This window comes from Ursus maritimus, unplaced genomic scaffold (genome assembly GCF_017311325.1).
Source record: "Ursus maritimus isolate PB19 unplaced genomic scaffold, ASM1731132v1 scaffold_8, whole genome shotgun sequence".
Lineage (NCBI taxonomy): Eukaryota > Metazoa > Chordata > Mammalia > Carnivora > Ursidae > Ursus > Ursus maritimus.
Window position 1 is genome coordinate 10,390,845 of NW_024426996.1, and position 23,978 is coordinate 10,414,822.

The 23,978-nt window shown below is 34.7% G+C and overlaps 1 protein-coding gene across 2 annotated transcripts in view; it reads right to left on the bottom strand.

Moving 5' to 3' along the window:
- Positions 1-23,978, bottom strand: part of CCSER1 (coiled-coil serine rich protein 1) — a 733,960-nt gene that overhangs the window by 101,673 nt on the left and 608,309 nt on the right. For both annotated transcript variants that reach the window (XM_040625038.1, XM_040625036.1), the window contains exon 8: positions 9,023-9,106. In XM_040625038.1, the coding sequence (XP_040480972.1) occupies positions 9,023-9,106 (84 nt within the window). The remainder of the gene's footprint in view (positions 1-9,022; positions 9,107-23,978) is intronic.

Consider the following 23,978-nt stretch of genomic DNA (forward strand, 5'->3'; position numbering starts at 1 on the left):
TTTGGCATGTGGACTGTTTGAGGTGAAGGAAATCAAGGCCTAACAGTCATGAAGAGCTTTTTACCTCTTCTTTAACTATCTGAAAGAATTTAGATGGAAAGCCTCTACCAGGAAGAAAGCCAGTACTAAAGATAATTATAGGTTATCTCTCTATATAATTTTATATAGATAAAAAAAGACTTTTCTGCATGACATGACAAACATTTGTTTACCAAACATTTGCTCTTGGGGCACCTGGGCGGCTCAATCAGTTAAGTGTCCGCCTTCAGCTCGGGTCATAATCCCGAGGTCCTGAGATGGAGGCCCGCATCAGCCTCCCTGCTCAGCAAGGAGTCTGCTTCTCCCTCTGCCTCTCCCCTTGGCTTGTGCTCTCTCTCTCACTCTCTTTCTCAAATAAATAAATAAATAAATAAATAATCTTTAAAAAAATTTTTGCTCTTACATTCCTGTGACTGGTCTTTCAATCCTTTGAAGCCCTAGACCCCTGCCCCCTTTTCATTAGCTCCTCATGGCATGTGAGCCTCTACTGAGGGCCTTTGAGTCTCTAGTGTCTATGTAAGGCTCCCGAACACAGGAAATTGAATTTGCTTATTAATCTGTTTTATGTCAATTTAATTATTACGCCAAAGAACCTAGAAGTGAAGAAGATAAATGTTTTTTCTTCCCTATAGAATCCTCCTTTGTATTCCTTACAGAACTTAAAATAGTCTTAGTTATAGCTCAAATAGTTGGAAACTGAGATGGTGCTAAATTATTAAAAAACATGTCTAGCCCAATCATTCATGTTTTGTTCATCAAATGAGTAAAATAATTGTCAGATGATATCAGATAGTTGCTGTGTGTGTTTGGATTACTGGGTTTCCTCACTTCTGACAATTCCCTCAGTCTGTATTTGACTGATTTTGGTAGATTTATTGGCAATATGAAATACATGTGTGAATATGGAGATACTGTATTCACATGCAGAGGGTAGACATAGAGATATTTAAGATCTTTAAGATTAAAAAACATTTATTTTCTTAGCTTTTAGGTAAAATACATTTTTCTCTTAATCTCTTCATCACTCTGATAATGCTAAATCATGATTTTACAAGTGCTTTTTAAAAATGGACTTCTATAGTGCCCTCACTCAGCTCCAAGATGTATCCGTGAAAAAGGACATGGTAACAGAAATGACATTAAATGTGCCTGTGGTGTCCTAAGCCCCAAGGAAAGCCACTATATTTATCTCTAAGGCTGTGAGAAGTTGCTGCAGGTGACTGCTCTAATATAATTTTTCCTGTTTTGTATCATACAATCGGCTGCCCTGACCACCCAAGCCTGACTGGTACTATCAGGTTAATCAATCAATAAACAAGAATTATTGTTTTTATTATGATATTGACCTATAGCAAAGGAGAACTATGGTATCTTATTGTATAAAACTAGCCCCACTGCTTTGTAATTTATAAATTTTGATGTATTACAAGAAAAACATATGTTCATGGAGTCAGGCTGACTTTGCTGCAAATCCTAACTCTATCACTTATTATGCGGACTTGAACAAATCCGTTAATTCCTGAATATCTGCTTGATTATAGATGAACCGGAAGTAATACATACTTCGATTTTATTGTAAAAAGTCAAGACAATAATAAACCAAAAGCATTCACCAGAGCACTTGCCAAAGAATAAGAGCTCAGTAAATAATGGCTGTTATTAAAAGGAACTGTTTATTCCTGTCTCCTCATTTGAATATTGGCTCCTTAACAGGGACTACTCCACTTCATCTTGTTAAGACTTGCTGCAAAGTCCCTAGCTCAGCCTGGCTTTCAAAAATTTAAAGATAATCTATTGTGAGGTAGAACACTATGTTACAATGTTTTATATTCATATTTATATGCCTATCTACACACATACATGTAAACGTGTACACACAATATATATATAGTCTCCTTTTGCATGTTAACTCCCCCAGCAATTCACAATGTGTATCCCCGCCAACCTCCACCTCCTGTCCCCCTAAATCCTAAATCTTGTCCTTAATTCTAACTCTTCGGCTATCTTTATGTCCTGCTGATTACTTAAATAGTTTTCTTTGGTAGGTTATTCTATGCACTGAAATCTTGATTGGTAGAATAAAAGAAATAAGAATGCAGAGAAACCACTAAATTTTATGACATACCTTATAAACGAAAAATACATAAAATACCCAACTTTATAGATGAATTAATTTCTGCTACATGCCTAATTTGGCCATAGTATGGTTGCCTGCTGCTTTTAAAGCATATTTATGTCTTAAAGGTATAAAACGCCTTCTTACTAGCATTTAAATTATAGCACAATTATTTCCCTATATCCATGCCATACTACAGTATGACAACACTTCATGATAAAAACTTAAACAAATATGTACTATTGCCAAGGCAAGTGCAGCAGAATATTAAAGATTGTATCTTTTTGTCAGCTCTTCATCAGGGTACTGGAGTGTGTAAGGAACTGGAGTCTAATCCCTATTATGCATCATAGGATATTGCCTCATTCGCACTGTACATCTGTCTCACAGACCTGAGGAAGAATGTAATTACTGCTGCGATTAGCCTTTTCTGGATAGATGCAATTAATTCACCGGGGGAAAAAAAAAAAAAAAAAAAAAAGAAAGAAAGAAAGTACCCTGACACTTTAATAATGTTTAAGTATACCTAATCTATTTCTTTTCTGTTCCTAATGTTTCCTAAATATGAGAAAGAAAGAGGCTCTGAAAGTACTTACAGCTGTCTGTTCTTATGTAAATCATCCCGGGCCTGTAATATTCTATCTTAAAATGACTGGTATGAAATAATACCCTAAGTTAAAATAGAATGTAGAGCAAGTGGGGAATTACTTTTAAGATGGATTCAGGATATCATTTTCATGCAAAAAGAATGTTTCTCTTATCAAGCAGGAATTATTCTGTTATTAAAGCTTCAAGGACATACAATTTTATTCAATTTGAATCCTGAATATATTTTAAACCAAATCAAAATTATTCTCTTCAGATTCTTGATAAAGTGCTATTTAGCCGTATGTATTTCTTAGAGTCCTATTTTTAGCTCCCCCTTTATTATGCATAGTAACCTGATTATACATGATGCTTTACTTTCAGTTCTTCAATTGCCTTCAATTTTTCAAAATTCATCAGTTCTACAAGTGCCTTTTATGTAGCTCCATACTTCGCTATTCAAATATTAACAAATGAGCTGAGAGCTTAGTTTACATTTAAATAAAGTAAATGGGATTTTAAGAGGCTGGAGAAAAAGGATTGTTTATATGTTTACTTGCATTCAAGTAAGAATTTTCAATATTTGCTTTCAGTGAGAAAAAAGGTTTAATAACACACAAAGATATTTATTTATTTATTTATTTATTTATTTATTTATTTATTTATTTTATTTTATTTTAACTTCTCTTACGTTATCTGGTTTTCAAGTTAGTCTTTACATGACAGGAGGAAGAAGTGTCCAAAACTCAAGTTATGTACCTACCTAGATATTGGATACCTAGAACAGAAATCATTTTTAAAACCCCATTTCTAGAAGAAAAACTTACTTTAAATAATCATGACATAAAATGAGATTTAGTGATGGCCAGAAAAGGAACACAGATAATTAAAAGGTTATCGTACTCATCTTTGTAAATGTGATCATGCTGAGAAGTAATAAGTTTTAGTAAACATAGTATTTAAGATTCTGCAAAAGATATAATTTCAGCAATTATTAAATCATGCCTCGATGCAACTTTTTCAGTTAGGGCATTAGTTTTAAGACATTAAAATGAAACATACGATTTAAAATTAAGAAGTTCAGAATTGGCTATTAAATTCAGTAAAATGTATGAACTAAAATTTAAGTATCCCCCCCACAACGTGTATCTTGCATTTCTTACTCTGTTCACATCTTAAATAAAACTACTCCTAATGGTTACATCAAATGACAGAACTGAAGTAACTCAAGATTCATTCTTTCATCTTTACAATAACTATGCTTTCATTTTGTATTTTGAATTTATTGAATACGTTAATATGTAGTACTACAGGGGCTAGAAACACAAAGTGAATTTAAAGCTTGCTAGATGATTCTCAACTGTTAGTCCCTGTACAGAGTTCTCAACTGGAACTTCTCCCAATTAACTTTCATTTAAAAATACAATGTTCACTAAGAGATAAGTAATAATGTGCTAACTGAAATTTTAAAGTGTGTAAAATATAAACATCATAACCTGAAGTTACTAAATTAGGATTCAGACCCACAGGAAAACAAAACAATGCATATTTCAGGGAGGAGTTTTACAAGGAACACTTTCCGAATTGCTAACCTATGGGAAATGCAGATGGCTTTTAGTCGTTTTATTATTTTTTTAAACGCTTCACAGTCAGTGCATCTCCTTACTCTTTAGCTTAGAAACATGTGGTGACTAAGGTAACAAACAGCTTTCACTACATTCTGACAAGTATCAACATTATGTGGTAAACAGACTATGAAGGCAAACATAGGAAGTATTTTTATTTGGCCTTACTTTGGTTTTAATGAGGGATGTTTTAAAGTATACTTATTTTCAGACAGCGCGTAAGCTTTTTGGCTGAAATCTTATTTTTGGGTTATTCATTTAAAGTGATCTTTTAAGTAGAAATATGCTTTTAAAGAAATACACTGTATATGTTGTATCTGACGCTTTTTACTCAGATCAGCTATAAAATGAATGAGAGTTCCAAAGGGAAGAGTAAAATGGTAGAAATTATAAAGTTTAAAATCATAAATTACTGACAATTCACCTTTTCTAGAGTGATTATCCATACACATTCATTTTTGACAAAGTAATAGGCATTTAAATTACTGGTAAAACAACAGTAAATACATGGCATGGTGTACTGATCCTAATTAGGGCAATTAAATTTTACTATTTACAGATTTAGGTCCGACAAAGTTATTAAGTTAACTTCAACTTCTTTAAAAATATTTTGAATCAATCTATTAATAAATACCAAACCCACTTTCTTCAATTTCTGAAATCATATAGGGCACACTTTCATCCACACTGTGACACCATTTATAAAATTTCTGAAGCCATTTACAAGATTAATTATCATTTACCAGAAAATACCTATACACCCCCTCCCCGCCAAAACACAAGGCTACACACTTCACCACCAATGTTTATGATAAATCTCTCAGATTTATTTTAGGAACAAGAAGGCAATATTTACAATGTCCCTCAGTTTTATACGAGCAATAAAATTACATTGCAATCTTCAACGTGACCTTCACTTAACAGCTGAGAAAAAAGAATCAAACTTTCTCATAAGTGGAAAAATATTTCTCTGCTTTATGTCATGAATAGTCAAAGTTAAACAAAGTTAAAAATAATTTGTTTTAAGTCACTTTTATATTGATTCTGATTGACCATTCTTACTTTGATCCATTACGTTTAGATTTTTGGTCTAAATCTATACCAATGCATTAAATATCTTGAAATAAATTCATGAAATCCCTAAATCTTTGTGCTGGTGGGGGAGTTCTATTTCTAATACTCAAAAAGTTAGATATATTCTACATACACAAGAAGCAAAAACTTATATTTAAATATATATCCAAATATTATTAATTATTAAAAAGAAAAGACTTCCTATCATTTCTGACTCTCAAAGTTGGTTCTTTTCCATGCCTTCATCTAATATCCTTATTAACAAGATGTTGAATAATTCTCAGTGAAGTCCATGTCAGTTTTTCATCGCCTTTCCTACTCTGAACCAGTAACTCCTAGCAGTCTTTAGCAATAATGTGGTCCAGGTGTTTGGTTTGATTTTTATTCTCAGGTGTGACTTTGTCAATTAGAATCTTACAGAGAACTGTGATATGCAAAAACAGTAAAATCATAACCACTATTGTTAAGGTGTTGGAGTGAAGGGGTACAAATCTGTAAGACCTCTGATACCCTTACTTCCCTTACAGACTAAAGGATCATGCCCCCCCCCCAAATTCACCTTGAAATCCTAACCCCCTGATGTGAGGTATTTGGGGGTGGGGATTTGGGGAGGTGATTAGGATCAGATGAGGTCATAAATGTAGGGCCTTATGGTGGGATTAGTGCCCTTCTGAGAAGAGTAAGAGACAAAAGCACCCCCCTCCCACCATGCGGGTTAGGTCTTCAACATATTAACTTTTGGGAGGATACAATTTAATCCATAGCAATATCCTTCATATTTCAAGGTAAGTGGTGTTTTGTATGGCAGCCTAGCAGCCTAAAATACCATGCAAAGAACTATTTAGGTCATAGAAAAAGGAGAAGCCCATCTATTCTACAGAACTTTTCTTTTTACTACATTCAAACTGGGTATCAACAGATGGACACTCATCCTGCAACATACAATTTTATTGGGGACTATAATCTAATACCCCTAAAGCAATGGTTCTCAACTGGGGGAAATGTTGCCCTGTGGCTAACTGGCATTGTGTGGAAGGTACTACTGGAGAGCGGACAGAGGGCAGAGATACTGCTGTACATCTTGCAGTGCACAGAACTTACAAGGAACAATAACCTGGTCCCAAATGTCAGGAGTGCTGCTGTGGAAAACCCTGCTCTAAAGTAACAACCCAAAACTTGCATTTAAAAACCTCTCTTTTGCACCAACCCCACAGTGCCCCAACTAACGTCTTAATACTCCTGAAACTACCAAAGTGAGGCTGAATAAGAAAACAATCATACAAAAAATAAGTTTATTATTAAGTTGGAAATAAATCCTTTCTTGATATAATTATATCTAAGTTTGTTATGAAATATATAAAATTCTTAAAGCAGTGGTCAAGAAATGAAAAATGCAAGATAATAAAATTACAGATCTATCATAAAGTATTATAACAGGGTACAACAAAACTAGTTTCTAAAATGTTTTAACATTTTCAAATTTAGGTAGGTTATGTATAAAGGTGAAGCTTAACGTCTACCTTGTCAAAATGTCACAAGTTATTTGTTATCAGAATCAAAAGTGCTACGACTTAATTTTTAATGGATCCAAGTGGGTTCTATTGCTTTTATGGGGTTGTTGTACCCCGCCTATATGCTCCAAATCCAGTTTTAATGATGCCTTTTTCTTTTTAGCAACATTTCTTCTCCCTTAAATCTCCAAATCACTTATACACTTTCTTCTTTAGCTATAATCCTCTTAATAAATATAAATATAATCTTCTATGAAACCAACTTTGTTTTCAAAAGTTAACATATTCCTGTTTCAATGTCCAAGATGATTATGCAAACTACATAGCACAAAAATGGAAATAATACCTTGATTGTTACCTGGGAAATTTCAGAGGCTGGTCATTTTGGGTCATTCAAGTTAAAAAGAAAAATAATAAAACAAAAACAAACAAAACCCTTGAATGTCATTTTACTAAATCAGCCAAAGGAAGACTTTCTTTCTTGGAGGAGGGGTGCTAAACTGCTTTAAGATCAGAACTATGTAATACTGGCTTTCAAAGTAATCATTTTCTTTCTAATTTTATTCAACAAATGAAGGTCTGATGTCTTATATGTGCTATGTTTTAAATCTGACACAACTAATGTTGGGGGGGAATGAATACTTCTGAGTTAATCCTCAAAAAATAAGCATTCTCTGACAAAGTCAATGGTAGGTTTTCTGTTGTGTTAAAACTGGTATTTTATGCATCCTTCGATATTAATACTACGTGATTTTAATTCAACTCAGATTTTTTGTCTGCCACATAAACAAAGCTTGATCCCATATCTATAGAGTTATATTAATTATAGAAATGTTCTCCTAGTGTAATAAATAAAATTTATAATAAATCAATTACTTATTCACAGAAACTTATTCCCAGTAATGTAAGATACGTTCCTTTTGTCTGTAGTTCTATTACTATTTTAAATACTGGTTTATAGGTTTTCTAAAGCAACAATAATATGCTCATGAAGCCATTAATCAGCAACAATGCAGTCATAACAGAGTCTAAATAAAGGTCAAATTTCAGTAAAAACATTGTCCATTGCCAAGAACCAATAAAATATGCTCTAAATTTGTCTGCTCTCTCACTAATATGTTAAGAATTCTCAGAAGCTCGATGGTCTATAAAATTTGTTCTGTCATTTAATTTTATCAAATAATTTATGTAATATATCATTGTTAATGTAGCCAACTCTGACATCATAAAGAACACTATTGACTAGGATTTGTTTTTTGATCTTGATAATGAGTCAGGCTCTCTTATTGTGTAATATTTCTTCATTTTATTGGTATTGTTAAGAACTCCTGATGAATTAAAACTCCTTTCTCATTCCTCTTTTTCATTCTTATTTTACAGATCATTTTTTATTAAACTCGGTAAGTTTTATTGCAAAATATTGTTGATATACAAGTTGAAAACACATACTTAGAAAAGTAATGCACACTGCTATTCTTGTTACCTACCAAATATGTTTTCAGGTTATAAAAGTTTAACTTAAGACCTTTTTTTATGATGTCACATTTTAAAACACCTGAAAAATCAACTATAAACATTTAATATTTTGTGTAATTTTTATATAATATAGATATTACATAAATTAAAAATCTCATTGTTAACACATTTTTGGTAGCTTTGTGAAAATAAAAAATAAAAAAGTAAAATCTGTTTTTGTTTAAGATTTTTGAGTACTTTGCTTCATATTATATGATTATATCTCTAGGTAGGGCAGTCTGAAGTTAAATCATACACTTTACAAAATAAAATATGGCCTTAGCCTTTATAATTTTTGATAAATACAACTAAAACATCTAACCTTGGTTTAATGATATTTCCAGAATTATATAAAGTTCAATAAAGATTATAGACATCCTATTTTTCAGATTTTCAAATCATCATTGCTATAGGACTGTAAAATTGATAAGGAATCTGACTGAAGCACTAACAGTCTATAAATAATATTGCTGTTAATGAAGAAGTTGTTGGAGGGTTTATAACAAATAACCTTGCAAGGAAAGTATACTTGTGGGCCAAGTATTTTTATCACTTACCAGCTCTTCCTGAAGTTGGGAAATGAGTTCATCCCGCTCTTTCAGCTGCAGCTTCAGCAGGGAGCATTCATCTTTCATTACATCCTATAAAAACATCAAAGAGACAGCATAAAAGGCTTAGCCCTTTCACTCTGCTCTTGATAAGGAAAGTCAGCTTCACACAGTGGGAGATAATTGCGTATGACTAATGAAACTGCAATTTTCTCTACAGTGTGATATTTTTCGTAATATATTCTAAGTTGCAAAATAAACAAGTTAACATATCTGAAGATATTATTCTATATAACATACACTCGTATTTTTTTTAATCAGTGTTTTTCTTTGATATCCATGTATCCATTTTGTTGCCCATGACAGAAACTAGTGAATTATCCTAAATTCTTTCCGCCCGTTCTTGTGCATACATAGTGAGTACAAAAATATTTATACTTTTAAAAGAGATACTTTTATCTACCATTTGTTCCCCTGCTATAATTAAATATGAATTTCCAAGCCACTTACCATGTTATAGTCTTTGTCTTTAATGACGTCTCTCTAATATTTGTCCCTTTTCCTGGAGCTCTATCTTTGGGCAATTTAATCTTCTCACTGGACAAGTACACTCAGCCACAGCCTCTGTGTACACAATACATCTACATCTAGGGCCTGTATTACTGTATGCTGGTGACTCTCAGATATAAATACTTAATCTAGACTCATCCATCTTCCAAACTTCAACCCATAAATAAAACGACTTACTGAGCATATACTCACATTGTCCCATAGACATTCCAGGGCAACCTTCATCTCATCACTTCCCTCTACCTGAAAACTTCACTTCTACTTACTTTCTCACGTCTTCCTAGTTCCTAAAAATAACCAGGAAGCCATCCTATACTCTGCTTTTACTCACTCTGAACCAAATCTGATACCAAACTCTCTCTTCTCTGTTTCCTTGATATTTCTTGGACTCGCTCTTCTCTATCATTAACTTACTCTACGTACTCGTTGCTTCTTTCCTGGCTTAATGCAGTAAGTTTCAAAACGGGTTTTCTATCACATTCCCAATCTGCCAGAGATATTTTCCTAAATGGGGATAAATTACATCCCTTCTTATTGAACAGCTAATCATCTCCTTTAGGAAAATAAAGAAGGCAACACTCTTTAGCATAGCATATAGTGCCTTTCATTATCTGCTACTGATTTCTGGAGCTTCTGAAGTTTTTCATTTCCAACTTTCTTACAACCTTCGCTCATTCCTATAGGACTGGAACACAAGCTGGTTTAGGTATCCTTGCTTTACACATACACAAGTCTGGATTATACAGTCTTCTACCCACAGCGCCCCTCTATTCCCCACAATTTCTTGTGCTTTTAGAGGCATTTCAGACATTGCTCCTTATTCCACTATAGATCTTCCCCTTGTTGGCTGAGTAAGATATCCCCTGAGAGTAAGGGCGTGCTCCAAAGCATCTAAATCATATGTCATTTCATGCCATATTAATACTTCAGGTGTTGTTTGCTTATTCCCCAACCTCTTTGGGATTTTTTTCCCCTCCACTTCAGCAGACAGACTACTTAATTAGCACCAAACACTGTAACTGATGTGCATAAGCTCAAATCCACATTTCCCTCCCATAAAATTACCAAATAAGTAATAAAAACATTAGAATTCCCACTTTTTCTGAATCTGTTAACCTAACTGAACTCACTACACCAAACATATGATTTGAATTTACTAATATCTTTCAGCTGTTTGCAACCAGCTTGACTGAGAGATGCTAATTATCTCTGTACCTTTCCTTTTGCAGCAGGCCTATTCCTTCCCTAATTGTATGTTTTCATGGCATTTACACTCATTGTTTTTAATATTTATTTTCATAGATTTTAAATACTAACGGCAAGAACGCTTAGCCTGCTCCACAATGTAAAGGAAAAAAAAATAACAGAGGTAGGTAAGAGAATAATCACGCTTCTTAGAATCAGAGGATCTAGGATCAAATTGTTGGGCTTCCGAATTAACTAGTCCTGTGGCTCTGTGCTAGTAACTTTTCTGTGGAAGTTGACGGTAACAGCAGACCATAACTACCTCATGGCAAACACTGCATTGTACTAATACTTATATTCCTAAAGTCTTGCATAATATCTCACTTAAGAAAAATTAACTCTCCTCATAAAATAAAATGTCACAGGTGAGTTCTCCAGGAAACAAATACTGAGGTGGAGTTAAGGGTGCATTTGGTTTGTTAGAGAGTAAACCCATGTAAAAAGAAAAGAAAAATCAGACTCGGGTGGGGAGATAGTTGGACCAAGATTCATACCTGACAAATCTTTGATCAGCCAAATGAAGAGCTCCAGCGCCAAAAGCGCCCGTTGGAGGAATCACGTGTTTAAGGAAAGTGGGCAGGGTCTTATATCACTCCCTGTTCAGTCAGTGACTGGGGGCTGTCTCCAGAAGAACTAGATCTCAGCTGCTGTTACTTATTGTCTCAGATCATCCACAAAGGAGACTGACTTCAGCTAGAAAGAAGAGGCAGGCCCTTAAGGCATGAGCTAACAGCAGGAGGCAATCAGCTAACCAGAGGACTGGCAGCTCCGCAGAAAGTCCTTTACTAAAAGAAGATCTGGGCATCTCTCTGAATCTACTACAATTGTTTTTTGTAGATTAATTATCAACAATATTTTTGTATATTAATTATTTTGTGGATTAATTTTATTTATTTATTTATTTATTTATTTATTTATTTATTTATTTATTTTTTAAAGATTTTATTTATTTAGGTGACAGAGAGACAGCCAGCGAGAGAGGGAACACAGCAGGCGAGTGAGAGAGGAAGAAGCAGGCTCCCAGCAGAGGAGCCCGATGTGGGACTTGATCCCGGAACGCCGGGATCACGCCCTGAGCCGAAGGCAGACGCTTTAACGACTGCACTACCCAGGCGCCCCTGTGGATTAATTTTAAATGTAAGATTCACCTATATTGTGACTAACAGGAATTGTAAAAAAAATAAAATTGGTTTTCCAAAAAATATGCTCACTTTATACAATTTGCTGATTTTGTTCCTGGGGAACTTTTTCAATAAGTTCATAATCTCACATTTTTAAATCAGATAGGTGATAACATATCATTTGCATTTGCTTATGGAATAACACATTAAATATTTATCATGTCATCAGAAGCCAATTTTTATAAAAGCCTTTATGATGACTGCGCAAATGAATCTTAGTTATCTAGAATTTCATTTTTAGTTGTTATATATACGTGTATCAATATTCACAGAAGTATTTGTCTAACACATAAAATCCCTTGAACAACACTCTTAGCTGAAGACTAAGAGCAATATTCCCTCAATATTCTCACTATGTTTGCAAATTTCTAGGATTTACTTGGCAGGATGACCTATTGAGTTAGAACTCATATTGATGTGTAGAATTAACTGGATTTTAATATTCTTGACTTTTCAAATAAGATTATTCCATTAACAGGGCGCCTGGGCGGCTCAGTCATTTAAGCATCTGCCTTCAGCTGAGGTCATGATCCCAGGATCCTGGGATCTAGTTCCAAATCCATCGGGCTCCCTGCTCACTGGGGAGTCTGCTCCTTCCTCTCCCTCTGATCCTCCCCTCTGCTCGTGCCTGCTCTCTCTCTCTTTCTCTCAAATTAATAAATAAAATCTTAAAAAAAAAAAAAAAGATTAGTCCATTAACCTGTAGGCTAATGTAACCAATTTAAGCTTGTGCTTGTTCAAACATTTTATCTTAGAGAGAGAAAGAGTGCAGTAGGGAGGAGCAGAAGGCGAGGAAGAGAGTCTTAAGCACACTCGCCGCGGGCTGTGGAGCCTGACCTGCGGGGATCAATCTTACAGCCCTGAGATCAGGACCTGAATTGAAACCAAGAATCAGACTAAGCTTCCGCTTATTTAAATGTATATTGTTCACTGATAGGAAACTATGTATTTTAATTATGACATTTTCTTTTTCTCATTCAAGCATAATTAATTTTTAGGACTAAAAATCAATTCTATTTTTTAAATTAAATTCTATTATTTCTAAATTCAATAATTATTTATAAATATGGAACTCATAGTGTGATAAATAAAGTAAAGATGGCTACAAATCTTTTGCTACTATTCCTACTGAAAGATGGAGGCCAATGCTCTCCCCTTGGATGTAGGCTGATTTTATTGTTTGAGCAACAGGATACCATGGAATTAACCCTACATGACTTCCAGGACTAGGTAAGAAAAGGCCTTTCAGCTTCCACAACTGGTCTCTTTGAATGCTCCTTTCTCGGGTTGTTCCCTTGCAGAAGGAACCCAACAGCCATGCTGAAAAGGAAAACCACATGCGCTTCTGTTGACAGTCCCTCTATGAGCTGTGAAAGGACACCCAGCTTCAATTGCCAGCCCTGAGAACGAGCCGTCTTGCACATCTAGCCTAGGGGAGCTTCCAGGTGACCAAAGCCCACACCAATACCTGACCATAACTGCTTAAGTTGAATTATTCCCAAATTCCTGACCTGCAAAACTGTGAACAATTAAAATTATTATTTTAAGAGATTAATTTTGGGGATGATTTGTTACAAACACCACAGCACACATGGACAAACTCCAAATTATTATAATTAAATTAGTATAAATTATGACTCATTATAGTTGTAAAATATGTATGCAGCTAGTTTTGAAATAAAATATTTTGTGATTTAATTTATGACTTTTGTGATTTAAGTTATAGTTTAGTGCAATTGTTAAATACCTCATTTCATGCATGAAAGTAAGATTTATGTCCTCATTGCATAAGTTACTAGAGAGAATCAGACATACAGATTTAAAAATAGTTCACAAATTATCTTATTCTTGTATTTTTATTTGATAAATTTGGAAAGTTAGAGCCAGATACACAGATATTTGGGTAATTTGTCCCAAATTCAGTTAGCTGACTTCAGTCCCATATACTCCATAATTTATTTTTGCCTAGAATTAGAACCAACTCATTGTTTCCGACTATTAGATAAACAGAAATCAAATGCCAAAAAAAGGGCAAGTAGAATCTGTACATCATTTTGAAAATGATCATGCTGAAATTAGAAATATAGGTTAAAAATATCACATAATTTCTAACTCACATACCTTCACATAATTCTGCAGGTAAAATTATTAATGTAATTCTGGGCTACTAATTACAAACACATGTCAAAATTGGTATTGAGTAATCATGATTCTTTCTATTTATAGACCTCTGGAGGGCTTTACTTTATGATTTACAAATTAGTTTCTCATTCTTGTAAACAAAAAGGTCAAAAGATTTTTTAAAAATAAAGGAAAGAGACAACTCTATCAGAGAAAAGAAGGACAGAATGTTATGAACAAGTGGAAAAAGAAAGAAATAGGAATATGGTAGGAGAGGACAGCAGGGCAGAGATTAGAAAACACAAAAATGTATAATAATTGACAATGTATTTTGCAGCTCTACCTAAATAACTGACCCTAGGTAATTCTTATGTAACTGAGCTTTAAAGTAGCACGCTCTCTGCAATGCCTGAGCAGCTGGAGAAATAAAGCAGCGTAGGCATACAGTCATCTAAACAGGAACATAAAAGGAAATGTTTTTTGAATATTGAAAACAAGGCCAGAGTGCCTGGGTGGCTCAGTTGGTTAAGCATCTGCCCTTTGCTCAGGTCATGATCCCGGAGTCCCAGGATCAAGTCCCACATCAAGCCTTGCATCAGGCTCCCCACTCAGCGGGGAGTCTGCTTCTCCCTCTGACCCTCCCCCGTCTCGTGCTTTCTCTCTCTCTTTCTCAAATAAGTGAATAAAATCTTAAAACAACAACAACAACAAAATGAATAAAAACACCACTCTAATTTTTTACTCTTTAGTTTAAAATAATTGGAAAAAAATACAAATCATTTCAGTATTAATGCTACATGATAAAATTTTTTTTTACATTCAATTAAAAAATATTCTGGATTTGACTTTGTACATTCACTTATGAGATGAACTAACATTTCATTGATTTACAGTGTCTTTTTCTAACTATTTTTATAGAAATATAAAAATAAGAAAGGCACAAATAGGTGCTCAAAGTATCTTAGAAATACATATTTTTAGCATATAGATCAAATCAGGAAACAGCATTATCCCTTGATACAATGGCATATTGGCTGTGATTTACAAACAATCAAAGAGACTGTTTGGATATCAGCATAATCTTTTCCTTTGCAAGTGTTACTCTTAGGAAATATTAAGACTTCTTACTGATCTTTATCACTCAAAAGATAATGATAACAACACCTGCTTTTTGTATAGGATAGGGGCTTTATAATTTGAAAATCCTTTTATGTACATAATTTCTTTTTACTATTAGAATATTTCTTGTTATTAGGCAAAATGGTTATTAGGCAAAATGGTACATTTCTAGGATAAGTAAAGGCTTTAGGCATAAAAATGAAGCAGAAAAAGCAATTGCAGCAAAGGTCAAAGAAAAGGAAACCATTAATAATAATACGAAGATCCTTAGGGTATTTTCATTAACCTCTCAACAAAATATATTGTATTCCTACTTTTTTTGGAATCATTAAAAACAGTCTCCCTGCTGTTTTTAGGATGTTAAAACACATAAAATCTGCTAGGATGTTAAAACAGTTCCATGAGACTGTGGGCTTGTCATTTCCAAGTTGGTAGAACGCTCTTAGATTCACTTTCTTACATTAATAAGAAAAACTTGAGTTGCATAACTCTTTTAATGTACTTCACTTATTTCCACTGTCAGTGGATATTCACATTTTTTACCCTGAAGGTGGTATTAACCACATTTTTCAATGTTTTAACAACTTTCCTATACAATAGAACTAAAATACAGTGACTGAAATAAACCCAAGTCTGCATTAACACAAAACCAGTGTCTCTCAGTAGTGGTCTGCACTACTTTGGAGAGCATCAATTTCCCTCATAAAATGGGGATCATGTACGTATTTTTTCCCACAATGATTCACTCATGTATATATAAGGGAAACAACCACAATTAGGCATGGTAGGTAGAATGTCTACAACAGCAACCCCAAACTTGTCCTGCCCTCATCTCTAGATTCTATGAATATGATATCTCCCTGGTGATTATTTTATGTCCTATAGTACAGTTGACTTTAAAACAGGGAGATGATCTGGGTGGGCCAAATTCGTCATATGAAGCAAAAGTCAGATATAGTCCAAGCATGGTAAGGATTTGATTCACTACTGATGTTTTGAGAACTGAAATGGCTGTGTGAGATGGGATATCATAAGGAGATAAGAGAAATAGCCAGCAAGGAAATGGGACTTCCAACCTTCAATGCCAAGGAAGTGAATTCTTCCAAAATCAGGGATGGGCTGGAAAGACACCCCGAAGCTCCTGATGAGGACGGCTGGATGACACCTTAATTTCAGCTTTGCGAGACTCTGATAAAAGACTTATAAGTGTTTTTTAAGTCACCAAGTTGCATACACAAATACGGAGACTAAGGTAATAGAGTTAGAGAAAGCTTTCTTGACAAAAAAAAAATATCTAACCAGTATCTCAATGGTCAGAAGAGTTAGTCAATAATCAAACAAAGGGAAGCATTTTCCAAGCAAATGCAGGATGATGAGAATTCCTGAAGTAAAGGAAACCATTGTAAGAGCTCAGGGAACAAGTGTTTTAGTATAATGGTATGGAGAGGTGTACATTGGCAAGAAGACACAATTGAGAACCAAATCCTGAAAGTCATTTGGGCCACAGTAGTAAGCTGGTTTATTCAGAAGGCTTTGATGTACCAATAAAGAATTTTAATCTGTGGAAGGATATGATCAGATGTAAGTTTATGCAGCTTACTGTAGGTACAACACAGAGAACGGGCTAGATGGGATAAAGACCAGGGATAGGAGGCTGGTAAGAAATTATTAGTATTTAAACTAAAATGGGGTGATGGGAGTGGATGTGAAAGCTATTTAGAAGGTGGGCTCTTCCAGATATGGGCGGCACAGGAGGGAAAAAGGAAGGAAAGAGTCAAAGGTGATCTAAAGTGTCTGGCAGATATATGGGGTGAATGCAAGTGTTGCTCATTCTTGTTGACAACAAATCTAATTAGAGGTGGAGGAATTTAAGATGAAGAAAATAAAATGAGTTTAATTTGTGACTCTTGTAACATCCAGCTGAAGAAATCGAATATGGATTGTCGAATCATTAGAATATTGATGTAGTGAAAAATCAACAGTTGAAAGATGATAAGTGACTGGGCAAAACAAAACAAAACAAAAAATGACTGAAAATGAACAGTTTGAGAATGAGGAAAGCATGGTGCCATGATAGTCAAAGCAGGAAAGAACTTAAAGAGAGGAAGATTAATGATGTTAGATGCAAGATAATGTAGATGCAAAGATAAAGTAAAGTAAGGGCTTATCAAAACTCATTGTTGACTTTAACAAAGCAGTTCTAGGTGGCATGTTAGAAGCAGAACCCAGATTACATTGGCTCAGAAGTAAACTGAAGATGTGGGAGCAGTAAGGAGTTACCAACTACATATTTATCAAAATATAAGCTCCTTCCAGGACTGGTTAGGATTGAGATGGGGTGTGTGTGTGTGTGTGTGTGTGTGTGTGTGTGTGTGCATGCGCGCTCTTGCTGGAAAAGCTTGAACAGGTTTAAAGATTGATAAAAATGATTCAGTAAGGAAGGAGAAGTTAGAAATACAAGAGAAAGAAGGACTAAGTGAGGGAAGGAAGTCCTTCAAGTGTTAAGAGATGAGATCCAGTACATGGAAGGAGGTATGAGCTTCCAGTAGGCAGAGAAGTATCCATGAACATAAAGAAATGAAATAATCTTTTGTTGATAGTACTTCAATGATAAAGGATCCTCTTTCTAAACAATTTTATATAATGGATTGCTAAGGATTGAATGTGTCCCCTCAAAATTCATATGCTAAAGTACTAAATGCCAGAACCTCAGAACATGACGTTGTTTGGAAATGGAGTCATTGCAGATGTAATTGGTTAAAATAAAGAGAGTACTATGGGTAAGCCCCTAGTCCAATATGACTGATGTCTATAAACAGGAGAAATTTGGACACAGAGAAATGTACACGAGAAGAACACCATGTAAAGACTGGAGTTAATGTCACAAACCAAGGAATTACCAGAAGCTAGGAGAGAGACCTGGGACAGAGTCTTCCCTAGCACCTTCAAAGGGAACACAGTCTTCCTGACACTTCGGTCTCAGAATTCTAGCTTTCAGAACTGAGACAACACATTTCTGTTGTTTAACCTACACAGTTGGTGGTACTTTGTTATAGTATCCCTAGGAAACTAATGTACATAGACATAATGTAATTTTCAACTGCTACACCTTCTTATAGATTATACATAAGTAATTGAGTTTATATAAAATATTTCAATTAGTAAATGAGCAAACAGAAGTAAGAAAGGATGGAAAAAAGAAAGTACATAAACCATGACCTTTGTCTACCATGTCTCTTACCTTCAAAGCTCTCCAAATGCTCATTCTTATTTCTAACATAGGGTAATATTAAATAAAATGGAGAGGTTATTAGCATATCGAGTATGTCAGTAGTTCTTCATTCCTTCAGGTTATAAACATAAAGCACTTTTATCTTTGCATATTGAGTCACTACTTGATTCGTGAACAAGAAAGACATGCAGGTGTTTACTTAAGTCTGTATCTGTCGCGGTAGTTTTGGCTTTAGTCACACTCAGTCATTCAAGGGAACACCAGGGTTTATTTTTGTGGACTTTGGTGCAGAATGTTAGTGCAGCCACCACCATATTCTTGAACTTGACACTGATCAAAATGATCAAAATGTCTCATCAAAGTCAAATTTGTTTTGACCACTAATCAGTATGTGAAGTTCATAGAGATTCAAATTCCTTTCCACATATAATAAAAATGTGGTAAGAATAATATCACCTTCAGGCATGGGGGAAATGCAAATAAATGCCCTGATACTCATACCCCATCCTCATTCCAAAATCTGAGCCCTACTGGTTGAAAAGGGGGAAAAAAACAAAAACAAAAAAACAAGGAAAGAAAAGAAACCTCTGATGACTGAAAATTAGTGGCCATACCATAGATATCCATTATTATAATGTCAAAATATTAAAGACAACCATAAGTATGCAATAATTAAAGAATTGTTATTAAATTATGGTAAATCTATCCAATGAAATATGTAACTTTGAGAAAGGCTGGTTACAGAGTCTATATAGTAACCTGAAAAATATACTTTTAAATTTACATCTAATTTTAAATTAAACCTAAATATTTATTCAAAGATATTTAGCAATCAGGTCACCTGCTGAATCTATGGCACACGTGGTATAGTCTCAGAATAATAGTATATTCAAACGAAAATATTCCAGGACCAAAAAAGAAATTCAAAACAACCAGAGATCTTCATTTGCATATCTTGAACATAATTTCTAGACCCGTAGTTTACAACAATAATTTTTACTACTACAATATTCTCTTCTAGCAGTTTCCCAGAGACTCCCAAGTTCTCCCAAGGGTGCTACAGCCCTTGCTTAGGGACCGCGTGTCCTTCTTCCAGCCCAACTTCCCTTCTGATTCTGAATCATAAGAACTCTTGAGAATGTGTCTGATAAGGAAGTCCTCCATCAGAGGGTAAAGAGGAAAAGAACTTAAGTAAACACCCAAATTATTATTATTTTTTTTAGATTTTGTTTCAAATTTATTTATTTGAGAGAAAGAGGGAGAGAAAAAGAGAAAGCGTCCACTCAAGAGCAGGGAGGAGGGGCAGAGGGAGAGGAGAAGGAGACTCCCTACTGAGCAGGGAGCCCTACCCAGGGCTGGATCCCAGGACCTTAAGATTGTGACCTGAGCCAAAGGCAGATTCTTAACTGAGCCACCCAAGTGCCCCCCAGACTCGAATTATTTTTAATGAATAGAGAAAAGGTAACTCAGAAAAATATTTACATAAATACCCTCCCCCAGCACCACAAAATTAAAACTATGTGAATATTTACTAGACACCAAAAACACTGAGTAAAAAGGCTAAATTATAAACACCTGTAGGGAAAGAATGGTGTCTTTGAATCCTTTTGATACGAAGTACTCTTTACACATAAGAAAGTAGTAAGTGTTTTGTTAATTAAGCTTAAGAAAGTATACAAAAACTGTTCAAAAAGATGTTATTGCAAATCTATTAAAATGTTAAGATTTTAAGGAAAATAAATGACAACTTATGAAAGTGTACAACTTGAACATACAATTTTAAATGGCATTGGACTGAGATTTACTTAGAAAGCAATATGTTTAAAGGTGAATGATACCTTATTTCTGTCAATAATTGTCAAGTTATTTTGCTTGAACACAGAAACTGTAGTTGTAATTCTTGAGGTCTTTATTCTGAACTTGTCACATTGAGAGATTTGCACTTTAATAGTATTATATTATCTTGAAAGTAATAGACCTGTTCACTTTGACTATGAATTTAATATGATTTCTCTTCTTCTATTGCTACTTTAATTTTGTACAGCTGTGCAATGCCTAACACCATAAGTAGAGAGCCAGTCAAGTCACGGGATTATAACACAATAAAAAGAAAAGAAAAGGAAAGAAGAGAAAAGAAAAAACAAAACAAAACAAAAGGAACAGAAAGTAAAGAAAACCTATATTATAAAGGAAGCCAACAGCAAAGTACGTGGGTAGCAAACTAGATAGGTAGTTTTCAAAAGCGGGTGAATGAAGACTTTACCTAAATCATCTGGGGGAGTATTTAAAAGATTTACAGTTTCTTCCTCCCCCAATTTACCCTGCTGGGTTTATGAGACTCAATTGCAGGTGTGAGTTGGAATCCATCTTTTTTTTCATTTTTCTAATATCACTCTTGGGAACACAGTGCTGTTGACAATCAGTTGAAAAAGGAATGATTATTAGAATAGTAAAAACAAACATATGCATGTATGACAACAGGTATAATTTTGCTTCTTATAATCACAATGTGCCATAAATTGGCCTTATATAGCAAACACTTTCCATTATCCAGGATGGTGGGGGAAAGGATAGGTTTTCCATAAATTACTCAGAGTTAGTTTTATATAAAATCATGAATAGTATGGGAAAGGTTAAACACTTGTTCACTAATATTCACAATACTGGTACAAGAGAGAAGCCCCCTAAATTGCAGTAACTTTTAGCTTAGATATTCTCTATTAGTTCTGTTAGTCCTTAAACTGGATTAACTTTCTACCTTCCTAAGACAAACACAACAACAAACAACAGCAAATATATTGTCTTTCTTAACTTCTATCCCTGATTTTCTCTTCCTTTGATTAAGAGATTCTTGGAAGAGCAACTATACTTATAGAACCCATATCCTCATTTGCAATTTAGCCATGAATAAATAATTGTTCAGTCTTCTTGCCTCTGAAAACTGGTTTCCACTCAAGTCAATTAAAACTGCTCTCATCAGTGTTAAGTAAAAACATTTTTCAATCCTCAGCCTGATCTATGCTTTAGACTTGGCAATACAAAACTCCATTTTTATTTTTTATTACTTTTAAAGATTTTATTTATTTAGTTGTCAGAGAGGGGGACAGAGAGAGGGAGAGACAAGCACAAGCAGGGAGAGTGGCAGGCAGAGGAAGAAGCAGGCTACCTGCTGAGCAAGGAGCCTGATGTAGGACTGGATCCCAGGACCCTGGATCATGACCTGAGCCAAAGCAGATGATTAACTGACTCAGCCACCCAGGCGTCCCCAAAAATCCCTTTTAAAAAATATCTCTTCCTCCTGGACTTCTGCACATTTTCTCCTCAGATACTTTTCAAACTCCTTAATATTTTTCATTTTACTTTGTTCTTTAAAAGTTAATACTTTTCAGGGCGCCTGGGTGGCTCAGTCGTTAAGCGTCTGCCTTCGGCTCAGGGCGTGATCCCAGCATTCTGGGATCGAGCCCCACATCAGGCTCCTCCGCTAGGAGCCTGCTTCTTCCTCTCCCACTCCCCCTGTTTGTGTTCTCTCTCTCGCTGGCTGCCTCTATCTCTGTCAAATAAATAAATAAAATCTTTAAAAAAAATACTTTTCAGGTTTCTATCTGAAGACCTCACCCATCTCCCCTTAAACGTTTTATCTCAACAACTTATTGTATTAGCAATTACCTATAAACTAACGGTTCCAGAGTTATCATCAATCCCCATCCCCTCCTCCCCAGTCTTCCGAAATCTTGTGCCAAATTCCTAACTGCTTCCTGGAGATTTGCCACTTGTTATGTTCCAGGTGTGTCAGACTCAAACTTTCACATCTAAAATCTTTACCCTGAAGGGCAACATATAATTTCTCCTATAATTCTGGTCTCAATTAATAACATCACGTTTCCTATAACGTGATCAAGAAACGTGATCCATCCTTGACTTCTTTTAGAACTTAAGTATTTCACTTCATATCTTGCTGGTGTGGTTTCTGATGATGAGATGACTATTGTAATTCTTTCTCTCTTCTTTCTCTCTAGAGGTAAGATACTTTCTTTCTCTGGATTCTTTCAAGATTTTCTGTCTTTGGCTTTCTACAGCTTCAATATGGTATGTATAGGTGTAGAGTTTTTTATACTTTTGCTTGGAATTCCCTGAGTTCCATGAACCTGTGGTTTGATGTCTGCCATTTATTTTGAAAAGGTTTTGGCCACTATGTAAACATTCCTCTGCTTCATTCTCTCTCTCTTCTAGTACTCCAGTTATGCACATGTTATACTCTGAAATTATCTCAGAGTTCTTGGATATTCTGTTATATTGTTCCCATTACTTTCTCTTTTTGTGTTTCATTTGACATATCTTCAAGCTCACTGATCACTTCCTCGGCAGTGTCTAATCTACAACTGAGTCCATCAAAGGCATTTTTCATTTATATCCATTTCTAGCATTTCATTTTGATTTTTAGAGTTTCCTTTTCTCTGTTTACATTGCCCATTTGTTCTTGCATGCTGTTTATTTTTTTCCATTAATGCCCTTAATATACTAATTAGAATTATTTTAAATTCCCTGTGTAATAATTTCAAAATCTGTGTTTATATGAATTTAGTTCTGCTCCTTACTTTGTTTCTTCTTATTTTCCTGCCTTTTAGCATGCCTTGTAATTTTTTCGAGAGCTGGAGGTGATGTATTGAGTAATAATAACGGAAATAGTGTGAGTTTTTATGTTAATCTTGCTGAAAGTTGGGCTGTGTTTGATATTTGCTGTAACTGTAGGTCCATGATATATCTTCTCACATTCTAAAACTAACCCACAAACAGTCCCTTTTCTGACTCCAAAATTCCTTTAACTCATTCCCTTTCTTCAATTCCCATCACCACTGCCTTAACTCAAGCCTTTCTATCTGGTTAGACTTTTTCATATGTCTCAGAATTGTTCTCTTTGCCTTTGTTGCAACACTAAGGAAGAGAACCTTAACTGAATTATTTATGTATATTTATTTCCCTATTACATGTAAACTCTTTGAGGATAGAAATCATATTTTACCTTTGCACATCACAAATCATGTAGTCCCGTAGCTTTCACAGAGGAGTTCAGTAAATATCAATGAAATTAATGGATGGATGGGCAAATCATCTACTATCTTCTATGCCGTTAGTGCTTTAATAGAAAAAAATTGGGCTGAAACTTGAAGTTAAAATTGATTTTGATTTCCTTAGATTAGTCCAGAAATTCTTAAGAAAAGATATTTTGCCCACAAATATATTCCATTAATGATGCCAGTAGCTGCCTCCTGGTGGTATTCTAATTATCAATTCAATGAAGGCAGAACAGGAAATGTGCTGTATAATCAGTACTCTGGAGATATATATATATATTTAATCCTGGACAATTCACGTCTTAATGCTCAAGAAAGTATTTATCAGGAAATAATTTTACGGCCTTTCACAGCATTAAAGCCATCTAGGAGAATACTCTATAATAGAAATATTCTTTCTCTTATTTTTGTTGCCATATCTGGCA